General features: G+C 38.1%; 1 protein-coding gene across 1 annotated transcript in view; it reads right to left on the bottom strand.

Moving 5' to 3' along the window:
* UBR3 (ubiquitin protein ligase E3 component n-recognin 3 (putative)) overlaps positions 1 to 12,751 on the bottom strand; it is a 223,553-nt gene that overhangs the window by 149,156 nt on the left and 61,646 nt on the right. Inside the window, exons 6-8 of the mRNA XM_023507551.1 lie at positions 9,451 to 9,517; positions 4,373 to 4,503; positions 884 to 1,112 (exon numbers count right to left, since the gene is read on the bottom strand). Of these exons, the coding sequence (XP_023363319.1) occupies positions 884 to 1,112; positions 4,373 to 4,503; positions 9,451 to 9,517 (427 nt within the window). The remainder of the gene's footprint in view (positions 1 to 883; positions 1,113 to 4,372; positions 4,504 to 9,450; positions 9,518 to 12,751) is intronic.

The raw sequence follows: 12,751 nt of genomic DNA, 5'->3' as shown, positions 1-12,751 counted from the left end.
TCTACCCAGGGCAACAGCTTGAGACTCTGTCTCAAAAAAAAAAAAAAAAAAGAACATGCCTAACAAGGAAATGGCTAAACTGTGGTAGAGTCATGTATACTGTAAAATTTCTTAAAGTATGTGTTTAGATACACATCTATACAGATATATGTATATGTACAGTCATATCACACAAAAAAGATGGAAAAATACAGTGAAGTATTAACAGTTATCTGTGAATGACAAAACTATAGGGTGTCCCAAAAGTCACCACAGATAGGTAAAATGGGAGATTCAAGCTAGAAGTACCTTTATTTACAAAATACTCACAAAATACTCTCTATGTGTTGGCCAACTCTTTTTTTTTTTTAATTAAATCACAGCAGTGTACACTAATACTATCATGGGGTACTGTTTCTATATACAATTTGAAATACTTTCATCCAACCAGTGTCCTTTTCTTAGTTACTGTGTTAAGACATTTATATTCTACATTTAAAGAGATTCACATGTGCCCTTATAGGATGAACCATAGGCGGGATTCCACCAATCACTCTCTCTCCACCCACCCTCTACCCTCCCCTCCCGTCCCCTCCCTCTCCCCTATCCCCATATTGGCCAATTCTTTCTATACACACACACACAAAGTATTATCTCCCACCCATGGCCAATATGGTCCAAGACATCTATTGCTATATGTGTTAATTTTCCCATGTATGAAACCTTTTGGAATGCCCTACATAAGTGATTTTAACTTTTACCTTAAACTTCACTAGAAATTTCAAAAATTTCTTTAACAAAATATATATTAGTTTTACAGTACAGTTTTTTTACGCACACACCTTTTATACAGCTTGTTATACAAAGTATATTAATAGAACTAGTGAATATAACTATGAGTTACCTTGTAGCTCACTTTTAATAAGGCAACTTTCCATCATGTACAATAGCACAGTGACCATAATATCCAGCAGCTGACATTCTTCTGTTACCTGTCTGGCTAGCTCCTCATTGCTGAACAACTGAACACTAATATGCACAATTCTGTTAGACATTGTGTCTGATTCATGACTTTTCTTCAGTGTTTTCATTATGAAAGCATAATGCTGAACAAAAGTTTTTGTAAAAGCAACCTGTAGAAATGTTTAAATGGGAGGAAAAACACACATTAGTTTAACTTTGAATTTCAGACATTTTTCAATATATTAATATTTTTAGGCTATTTCTAGTTTGTGATAATGTCCAAAGTAACTGTAAAGTTATTCTCAATAATGAGGATAGTCTTTCCCCTTTTCGGAATACTGGAAAGATATTTGATAATTTAAAAAATTTTTAATAGGCATTTTAAATTATTAAAGATTTAAACCAATTACAAATACTGTAGTTTAAGAATACAAAACTATATTTTGCTTATAAATATATCAATTTACTAAGATCAAAGTATATGTCTTTGTTTTATGCTACCTTCTTTAACAATAAAATCCTAAGTCCCAGCTACAAATCACCACAAAGGATTTAATATAACAAAATGAGTTGATGTGATTACTTCAAAACAAATTCCTTCTCCTACCTAACTTGAAAGCTGACCATTAAGCTGACTAAAGCCTCTGCAGTACTACTTCTATTTCCTCTTCTTTCCTTTCTAACACATACACTTCTTCTGTTGCTTTTGTAGCAGATATAAAGACACACAAAACAATGGCACTATTCCAGCGTCACTTTTAACCTATACCATAAGAACTACAGCATGGTTTATCTTCTTTTCACACTTCACCATAACCATCTGGTGTCACTTTACCATAACCATATGGTGGGTTCAAATCCTCTGGGACTAAATACTTTAGCTACCTACATGGGCTAATAACTGTTCTTTCTTTAATGAGTGTGGCCGGCAGCTACTCACCCTTTGTTTTTCACCTGCCTAATCCCACAATTTAAATTCAGTTGTAATCTTTTGAACTTGTATTATATTAATATTGGTTTTCAAGATATTTTAAGTTGTATTGTTTCCTCCTTTTTTCAGACTGCTTCTTATTTTTTTATTGAAGTATAATTCACAATGGGCTGCATTTTTTTTTTTTAAGAGACAGAGTCTCACTTTATCGCCCTCAGTAGAGTGCGGTGGCATCACAGCTCACAGAAACCTCCAACTCCTGGGCTTAGGCAATTCTTTTACCTCAGCCTCGCAAGTAGCTGGGACGACAGGCGCCTGGCTATTTTTGTTGTTTTTGTTGTAGTTTGGCCGGGGCTGGGTTTGAAACCGCCACCCTCAGCATATGGGGCCGGCACTCTACCGGCTGAGCCACAGGCGCCACCCAGGGCTGCATTTTTTTTATAAAGTTCCTTATAACTATGGCTAGATATTTTGCTCCAGTCTTTCAAAAAGGGTTACCTTACTTCTTAGAGTCACTTCTAAAGTCATGTGGTCATTAACTGAAGACCATTTTGCATTAGTGCTGATACAAATTAAAACCCAAGTAGGCTTCATTGCATGTCCCCAGGAATGTTGACAATGGAAGGAATATCTTGCCCATAAGTGTACAGTCACTACTAGGCTGAACAATAGAGGAAGAAACTTATTCTTCTTCTATGCATTAATCTGAAAAACTTACAACCAGTGCTGAGTTTCCTTGTTGGTCTCAGCAGACAAAGGGAGCTAATAGTGTCAACTCAGATTGAAGAAATTATCTGAATCTTGGTTTGTGTAGATTTACAATCTCCATGCAATATTAACTAAATCAGATAACTTTTACAAATACACACATATACATAGGCTTCTACCCACATACACCCTTCCAAATTCATTAGTTACTATACTTTTTAAGTTGGCAACGAAACATTACAGTGTTTTCTTGGGCCAATTTTATAAACATAGACAGTACAGCAGGTGTAATTTTCCTGAAGCAAACCAAAGGTAAATTTCTGAAGGTGCTTGCTGCCTTCTTTAGCACTATTTGATGAAGGCTTTTTCATACACTTGTAGATAAAAATAAACCAGGTTGGCACAGTGACTCACACCTATAATCCCAACACTTTGGGAGGGCAAGGCATGAGCATCACTTGAGACCAGGAGTTCAAGGCCAGCCCGGGCAACATAAAAAGGCCAGCCCGGGCAACTCTACAAAACAACAATTTAAAAATAAGCCAGGTATGGTGGTATATGCTTGCAGTCCTAGCAAATTGGGAGACTCAGGCAGAAAGATCACTCAAGCTCTGGAATTTAAGACTGCAGTAAGCTACCATTGCAGCATTGTACTCCAGGATGGGTCACAGAGTGAGACTAAGTCCCTAAAATAATAAATAAACCAGACTGCAAATCTGTTTTTTAATTTTAAACCATGTACCAAGTTTTTGGTACAAATTGTGCAGGCTAAGTTAAACTTAAATTACATTCTATTAACCAATATAAGTATACTTTTCAAAGTATAGTTTTTTTGTTTTTTGGGTTTTTTTTGAGACAGAGCCTCAAGCTATCCCCCTGGGTAGAGTGCCATGGCATTACAGCTCACTGCAACCTCCAACTCCTGGGCTCAAGCGAGTCTCCTGCCTCTGCCTCCCAAGTAGCTGGGACCACAGGCGCCCGCCACAACGCCCGGCTATTTTTTGGTTGCAGCCGTCATTGTTGTTTGGCGGGTCCGGGCTGGATTCGAACCCGCCACCTTAGGTGTATGTGGCTGGCGCCTTAGCCGGTTGAGCTATAGGCACCGAGCCAAAGTATAGTTATATTTAAATGAATTTTTAAAAAGCAAACAAGCAAATAAATGCAGCTGACCCCATTAAACATTCTGACAGTACATTTTACCTCATGTTCAGAGGACGCAGAACAATTTCTAACTACATTATTTATGTCTGCACTTGTATTTTTTTTTTTTTTTTTGACAGTCTCACTATGTTGCCCTTGGTAGAGTACTGTGGGGTCACAGCTCACAGCAACCTCAAACTCCTGGGCTTAAGTGATTCTCTTACCTCAGTCTCCCAAGTAGCCGGGACTACAGGCACCTGCCACAACACCCAGACATTTTTATGTTGCAGTTGTCACTGTTGATTTTAGCTGGCCCGGGGTGGGTTCAAACCCACCAGCCTCAGTGTATGTGGCTGACGCCCTACCCACTGAGCAACAGGCACCACCTACGCTTGTATTTTTAATGTTTGTCCTTAGCATCCCTTCTAACTACATTTCAAGTAGAATTTCCTCAGGTACTCTGCTGAGTATTGCTGTTCCGCCACAATGCTAATTACCATGCTTTGGGGAAGACTGCATTAACAGTAGAAGCAGCACATGTTCATTCATAGTGTTACATCAATCCTCAGCCAAGAAATACATCAGAAAAATTTTAGTAGTGAAGAAGCAAAGACAGAAAGCAAGGAGAAAATATAGAAAAAACATAGACACCTTATACTCTTGATCTGGAAGCATGTTGAGTAAGAAAGTTACCATCTTCTGGGGGAATTCATACTTGATAGTCCAAAACAACAGTTCTTCTAGGAAGCTTTTATGTTTTAAAACATCCATTATGGACTGATCTGCATAAGAAAATGAGAATTTGTCACACAATGACTTAAGTTGCTCATCTCATTTAAACTACTATAATTAATAACCTATCAAACACAAAAAACAATATATCTAAAAATTAAAGAAATTGCTTTCAATAATGCAATAATATTGATAAGAAGTTAGGTTTCTATAATATTTTAATATAAAGCAGTTATTAGAAAAATAAGTATTTGTCCTTAACCATAAGCCATTTACCTAAAATAACTGCTAAGATTCAAAAATTGTAGAGAAATATTTATGATACTTAATTTAAAACAGTAATAATAATTTTAAGCTAAAAATAAGTACTCAAGGACATAATAAAAGTCCAAAGTTATCTAAATATTTAATTTCTAGAAAAAAGGACAGAAATCCTTATCAGATTTAGTAATTTGTCCATTTCTTCAAAATTATCCTTCATAAATGAGATATTAACTTCACCTGAGAAAATTACTAATACATTGCTTATTCTAGAAGTGTTTACTTTTTTCTGGTAAGAATACACAAGAAAAAAGAAAGAGTTTTACATCTGCTTACTTCTGTGGGGTTTAAGATGCCATCTCCATAAAAAGAGGAAAGGATAAATGAATATCCCTTTTTTTTTCCCCAAATAAATATGAGGGTACATACGATTAGGTTACATTTTTGCATTTGTAAGGTTAGAGTCCCTTCTGCATACGGAACAGAGCATGATCTTCTAGAAATCCTATTTCTAAGGCCAAGTGACACTCTTTGAGGGTTAGTCTGTCTCTTGCAAAGCTCTGCATCCTTGCCACACTTAGTCAACATAAGGTATCAATAGGTATATGATAAACTATAGACATTCTGAATATTTTAGCTATTTTTCTCTCATTGTCTCTGTTTTGCCTGAAAAGGAATTAGAAAGTTCTATTAATCCTTGTCAGAGGAAATCATCTTGAGCTACTGCTCTAAATCCTCAGCTGTATTCAAGGACATCAAACAGACATAGCAAGTGTCAACTATGAATGGACACCACTTAAGCAAAGGCTAGATTTAGATGATAGATCTGAAAAAAACACAGGTCAAAATAGTCAGAAACAACATCACAGTTCAAGGCATCTTACCAGGTAAACTTCTAGAGTTTTTTCAATTAACTCTACCCCAGTTGCACAGTTTTTCTTTTTTCTTTTGAGACAGAGTCTCAGTCACTCTGGGGTTGTGTGCTATGGCATCACAGCTCACAGCAATCTCAAACTCTTAGGTTCAAGTGATCCTCTTGTCTTGGCCTCCCAAGTAGCTGGGACTACAGGTGCTCACCACAACGCCCGGCTATTTTTTTTGTTGTTATTGCAATTTGGCCAGGGCTGTGTTCGAACCCACCACCCTCGGTATATGGGGCTGGCGTCCTACTCACTGAGCCACAGGCGCTGCCTATTACTGAATAGTATGTTCATACCATATCTCCTCAGATAGTGGGTCTAAAAGAGTTAAGTACCATATGTCATCAGTCTCTTTATTTTTTTATAAAACATACTGAGTTTACCAAGGCTTGAATTAAGTCTTCTTAGATAAATTTAACCTAGTTTTTTGCATTAATAATTAAGGGAGAAAAAACACTAAAGGAACCCACTGACAGATTTAAGAACAAGAAGTAGTAGAAATGTAAGAATTATAATTAAAAATTAGAATATAATCCACAGCATATTGCTATACTTAATTCTGACAATTCACTTAATATAAGGATGACTGAAAACTTCAGACCACCAAAATAAAAAATCTTAACGAGTATTTTTTTTTTTTTAATTGAGACAGAGTCTCATTTTGATGCCCTGGTAAAGTGATGTGGCATCATAGCTCACAGTAACCTCAAACTCTTGCGCACAAGTGATCCTCTTGCCTCAACTTTCCAAGTAGCTGGGACTACAAATGCCCATCACAATACCCAACTGTTTTTATTTAGAAACAGGGGTCTCACTCTTACTCAGTCTAGTCTCAAACTCCTGAGCTCAGGCAATCCACCCGCCTCGGCCTCCCAGAGTGCTAGGATTATAGGCATGAGCCACCACGTCCGGCCCCTTAAGTCAAATTGTAAAAAGAGATTTTTGAAGAATCACCTCGTGTAAACGCCTGACTGAAACAAAGGCTTTTGTTAGTAGAGTTCAAGCTCTGCCCCTCATTAGTTTAATAATCTTAGTCATACAGCTATAGTCCTCTAGGTCTCAGTTTCTTCAATCCTTAAAATTTAGGTTTTGAGAATAAGCAGTGATGAATTTAAAATACTGCCTGGCTTCTTATCCATCATTACATATTTTATTTTCAGCTCCCTTTCAAACTGTTGAAACAAATTCTTGCAAAAACTAAACCACTCCCTGACCCTTAGGTATCTTCAAAGCAAGCCACTTGTGAAGATACCCAGAGTCCTAATTCAAAAAGTTATTTCTTCCACATATAAACTTAATGCAAAAATGATAAGTGATCAAGTCTTAACTGTCTACCTCTTACTACTAGAAGAAGGAAGAGAAGGCACTCAATCCAAACTCACAGGTAGGAAAAAATTCAGGTATAAAACTTAAATCTATATAAAAAGTATCTTCAGTGTATATGACCAGGCTGAAAGAAAACAATGACCTCTTACACCCTGACAGGTATTTTCTGGGCGTCCCTAAAGCTTAAACACAAGTATGTGCCTAACAATCTGCTCCAACTCAGTGTCACAGGACTCAGGCAAATACACATACAGCTATGGAAGGTAAAAAGCCAGTAAGTCATACGGGTTTCTAAATTTCTTCAGGCATCAAAGGCTCTCTGCTGAGCCAGGAAGACAGACAACATGTGTGCATGTGTGCAGGTGTGCATCCTAGAATGCAGATCAAATTTCATAACCTGTGCTAGCAGCCCACAAGCAAAGTGCAGCGGTGCAACAGGAACAAACATAGAAAAGGAACCTGCATGCTCTATCTTTCCAGGGAATTCTAGATATTCCATAAGATACAGTAAATCAGCAGCAGCAGAATTTTCTTTTCATCAATGTAATTTTTTAATTAAATCGTCGCTGTGTACATTAATGCAGTCAGGGGGTACAGTGTGCTGGTTTTATATATAATTTGAAATATTTTCATCAAACTGGTTAACATGGCCTTCATGGCATTTTCTTAGTTGTTGTGTTAAGACATTTATATTCTACATTTCACATGTACCCTTGTAAGATGCACCATTGGTGTGGTCCCATCAGTCAATATAATATTTTAACCCCTGGACACTCTAACATACCACGCTAACCCAGAAAAAGAACCACATTAAAATTTGGAAATCAGGCCAGATGCCGTGACTCATGCCTGTAATCCTAGCACTCTGGGAAGTCGAGACAGTTGGATTGCTTGATCTCAGGAGTTCAAGACCAGCCTGAACAAAAGCAAGAACCTGTCTCTAAAAAATAGCCAGGCATTGTGGCCAGTGCCTATAGTCCCAGCTACTCTGAAGGCTGAGGCAGGAAGATTACTTAAGACCAGTAGGTTGAGCACTCTACCAAGGGTGACCAAGTGAGACTCTGCCTCAAAAAAATATTTTTTTGGAAATCCATGACAAAAAGCCAAAGCACAAGTAATCTAAAAAAAACCCTTTTAGTGAGGGTCAAGATAATAGTGGTTAAAAGCTTAGGGTCTGGGATTTGAATTGAGAATCTAACTTCATTATCTATGATCTCTAACATGCCTCCATTTCCCTATCCATAAAATGGTAATAATAATAATAAAATCTGCTTCATACAACTACTTGGAGTATTCAATGAATGAATGCACGTGAGGCTTGGCACCTGTAGCTCAGTGGCTAGGGTGACAGCCACATACACCAAAGCTGGCAGGTTCAAATCCAGACTGGGCCTGCCATACAACAATGACGACTACAACCATAAAGAAATAATAAAATAGCAGGGCGTTGTGGCAGGTGCTTGTGATTGCAGCTACTCCGGAGGCTGTGGCAAGAGAATAACTCAAGCCCAAGAGTTTGAGGTTGCTGTGAGCTGTGACACCACAGCACTCTACCGAGGGCAACATAGTGAGATTCTGTCTCCAAAAAAAAGGTTCAGCACCCATACCACAGTGGTTATGGTGCCAGCCACATACACCGAAGGTGATGGGTTCAAACTCAACCCAGGCTAGCTAACTAACAATGACAACTGCAACAAGAAATAGCCGGGCACTGTGATAGGTGCCTGTAGTCCCAGCTACTTAGGAGGCTAAGGCAAGAGAATTGCTTGAGTCCAAGAGTTTGAGGTTGCTATGAGCTGTGACGCCATGGCACTCTACCAAAGGTGACATAGTGAGACTGTTTCAAAAAAAAAAAGAATGTATGTGAAATATTTAGAACAGAAAAAAGGTTCAATAAATATTAATCATTATTATTACCAATCTATTCCCTCACTATAGACATACCTACTTTCTCCTTTTGGGAAGACTTATGAAAAAGGACATTCCATAATGAAAACAATGAACAAAATCTCAATAGTAAATATCTTACTTCTTTTTGGACATACTCACAACCAACCTCTTAACAATACTTTCTCCATCATTAGATAAATCTAATAACATAATTCTCTCTTCAGTTTTTTTTTTTTTTTTTTGAGACAGAGCCTCAAGCTATCCCCCTGGGTAGAGTGCCGTGGCATTACAGCTCACAGCAACCTCCAACTCCTGGGCTCAAGCAAGTCTCCTGCCTCAGCCTCCCAAGTAGCTGGGACTACGGGCGCCCGCCACAACGCCTGGCCATTTTTGGTTGCAGCCGTCATTGTTGTTTGGCGGGTCCGGGCTGGGGATTCGAACCCGCCACCTTAGGTGTACGTGGCTGGCACCTTAGCCGGTTGAGCTATAGGCGCCGAGCCCTCTCTTCAGTTTTGATGTCAATATGGCTAGCCCATCAAGTATCATTAGTGATCTGGTACTGTTAAAAGCATTTTATTTAGGAAAAAAACAGATAAATACCTTTGGTGCTACTGCTTAGTTTTACTCTCTTTCTCTTGCCTAGACCTTGACTTCCATCCTGATCATCCTGAAGGAAAACAAAATTAGCATTATATATAGTCATATTCATAAATGTGACATTTTATATAAATATGCATACATGTGCTTTAAATTATGTTAAACATATGTGCATGCTTTCATACTATTAACCAATACATTTTACTTTATATATTTGCTGTAATAAAATATCTCTTTAATGCTGCTAATTTTGCTTTGAAAATATAATGCCATTAAAAAAAAAAGAGGAAAGAAAATATAGTGACATAGGCCAGGTACAGTGGCTCACACCTATAATCCTAGCACTCTGGGAGGCCAAGGCAGGTAGATTGCCTGATCTCAGGAGTTTGAAACTAGCATGAGCAACAGGGAGACCTTATCCTACTAAAAATGAAAAACTGAGGCAAAAAGATCACTTGAGCCCAAGATTTTGAGGTTGCTGTGTGCTATAATGCCATGAAAAAGTGAGACTCTTCTCAAAAAAAAAGAAAAGAAAATATAGTGAAATATTCCCAGTATTAAAATATAAGAACTCTTTTTTTTTTAATTTTTTTTTTTTAGAGACAGAGTCTCACTTTGTTGCCCTTATTGGAGTGCCGTGGAGTCACAACTCGCAGCAACCTCTGGGCTTAGGCAATTCTCTTGCCTCAGCCTCCCGAGCAGCTGGGACTAAGGGTGCCCGCCACGACACCCAGCTGTTTTTTTGTTGCAGTTTGGTAGGGGGTGGGTTTGAACCTGCCACCCTGGGTATATGGGGCCGGCACCTGACTCACTGAGCCACAGCACTGACCAAAATACAAGAACTCTTAAACTTAATCTATACTTCTAATGGAAGAGTTTTTAAAGCCCCAAAAGGCCAAATCAAAGTTTTCCTGATCTCAGGGCAGCACCTGTGGCTCAAAAGGGTAGAGCATCCGTCCCATATACGGGAGGTGGCAGATTCAAACCCAGCCCTGGCCCAAAAAAATAAAAGTTTTCCTGATCTTATAAACCTAACGTTAAATGCACAAAAAGGGAAAGTGGGAGAGATTATCTCAGGAAGGCAAGAAAGAAAGGAAGAGGATAAAAGCAATGAATAAAGGACAAAAGCAATGAATAAAGGAAAGGCTTTAAAGTGCCTCTAATACAAATAAAATGAGTTCAAGAAATCAAATTCTAAAAAATAAGCACAAGAGTCTAGAAATTGGAGCTGAGAGTTAAAAAATAATAATAAAGACAACAAATTATATAATATGCACAGGTAAGGCTAAGGGTCCACCTCTTGGGGATGAAGTCCTAACACAGGTACTCATTGCTGATTTTCTTAAAATAACTGCTAAAAGGCTCCAGCTGCCTTCCCAGCAAAGTTCAGGGGTTTTTTCCCTCCACAGGTGAAAGTTAAGATTCTACTCCACTATCCCAGCTCTCCAAAACCAAGAAATACGCATATGAATCAACAACTTCCATGTAATAGAAGCTGTAATACTGACATCTTTTCCCTATTTTTCAAACACGTGTAAGCTGCTCAGTATTATAAAGACACAAGTGGCAGTATTTTGACAGATGGTCAGTCAGTCGTACTAACGATAGTGTTGACGGCACATTAGAACTAAAATGTAAATTCTCAGATACTTCCTCAGTTAGAGACCATCAAATCTTCAAAGTAGGAAAGTAGCATCAGCTTCATGCTGCTCTTCTATTTACTGGTATAGCTAGCTTCGTTGGTCCAAGCATAATAGCCTTACATTCAGAATTCTACCAAGTTCAACATCAGTCCTCAGAGCCATTCTCTGAAGTTTTCCAAAGCTATCACTTAGCTCTTTCAGTATTTGCTGAGCACATAGATAGGCCCTCCCTGTTAACTTCCACCTTTACCAGGCCTCTATGTACCTTAGAGTCAAACTGCAGTCTCCTCCTTCTCTGCCACCTTCGCCTTGCCTCTCGAAAAATTCATCAGAAGGAAGTTGGGAGCTTTAAAAGAAAGGAAACATGGAAGGCCAAAGCAGGTGGATCACCTGAGCTCATGAGTTCAAGACCAACCTGAGCCAGAGCAAGACTCCCATTGTGGTGGGCACCTGTAGTCCTTGGGAGGCTAAGGCAAAAGGAACACGTGAGCCCAAGAGTTTGAGGTTGCTGTGAGCTATGATGCCATAGCACTCTACCAAGGACAACAAAGTGACATTCGGTCCCAAAAAATAAATGAATAGGCTCAGTGCCTGTGGCTCAAGTGGCTAAGGCACCAGCCACATACACCTAAGGTGGCAGGTTTGAATCCAGCCCGGGCCCTCCAAACAACAATAACAGCTCAAACCAAAAAAAAAAAAATAGCCAGGCATTGTGGCGGGCACCTGTGGTCCCAGCTACTTGGGAGGCAGAGGCAGGAGACTTCTTAAGCCCAGGAAATGGAGGTTGCTGTGAGCTGTGCAATTCAGCACTCTACCCAGGGGGACAGCTTGAGGCACTGTCTCAAAAATAAATAAATAAATAAATAAATAAATATAAAAGGAAGGAGACAGACACAAAAGTGTTCAATCACATTATAGGGCACAGGGAGTTCAGAAGTTTGAGATTTCAGCTAAGGGACACTTGACCTGTTTGCTCAGATCTAAAAGAAAAGACAAACTTAGGAAAATATGTCATATCCCAAGTTACAATTACTAGGATAATTTCAAATATAAACTTCCTATAGAAAGAGTATCTATGATCAAGTGATGGTCATAGCAATATGAAGTTCTATAAATTTCCTGGCCTTAGAGTCTTAAGGAAAAGCAGACTTAGCCAAGTAAAGGAGGGGAAAGTCATTCCAAGAAGAGAAGATAGCATGAGCAAAGGCACAAAGATAAAAGTTTAATTAAAATTTATACCTCCAAAAATAAAATTAATTTTCTTTATCTATTCATTTATAAAAAGTATCTCTGACTTTTTTTCAATAATCTTATATTTACTTGAAGTTTTAGCAAATTAGTTTTAACTGTTCGTTTGAATTTTATCTTGAAAAAAAGCAAGAATATTCAGAACATATCTATTTAATATCTAATTTTAATTAGCTAAGTGATTATTTCTGAATTATATAAGAATATGCAGAAAAAAACTAGAAATAAACAAAATTAATAAACATTGGTAATCTCTGCATAGTAGGGCAGAAGGAAAATACTTCCTTTTTTATCCTTTCTTCTTCAATCTTTCCACAATGAAGGGTACATGTGAAACTTACTAAATGTAGAATATAAATGTCTTAACACAGTAACTAAGAAAATGCCATGAAGGCTATGTTAACCAGTTTGAT

This window comes from Otolemur garnettii, unplaced genomic scaffold (genome assembly GCF_000181295.1).
Source record: "Otolemur garnettii isolate 467f Iridium unplaced genomic scaffold, OtoGar3 scaffold00187, whole genome shotgun sequence".
Lineage (NCBI taxonomy): Eukaryota > Metazoa > Chordata > Mammalia > Primates > Galagidae > Otolemur > Otolemur garnettii.
This window is presented reverse-complemented; position numbering and strand designations above follow the sequence as displayed.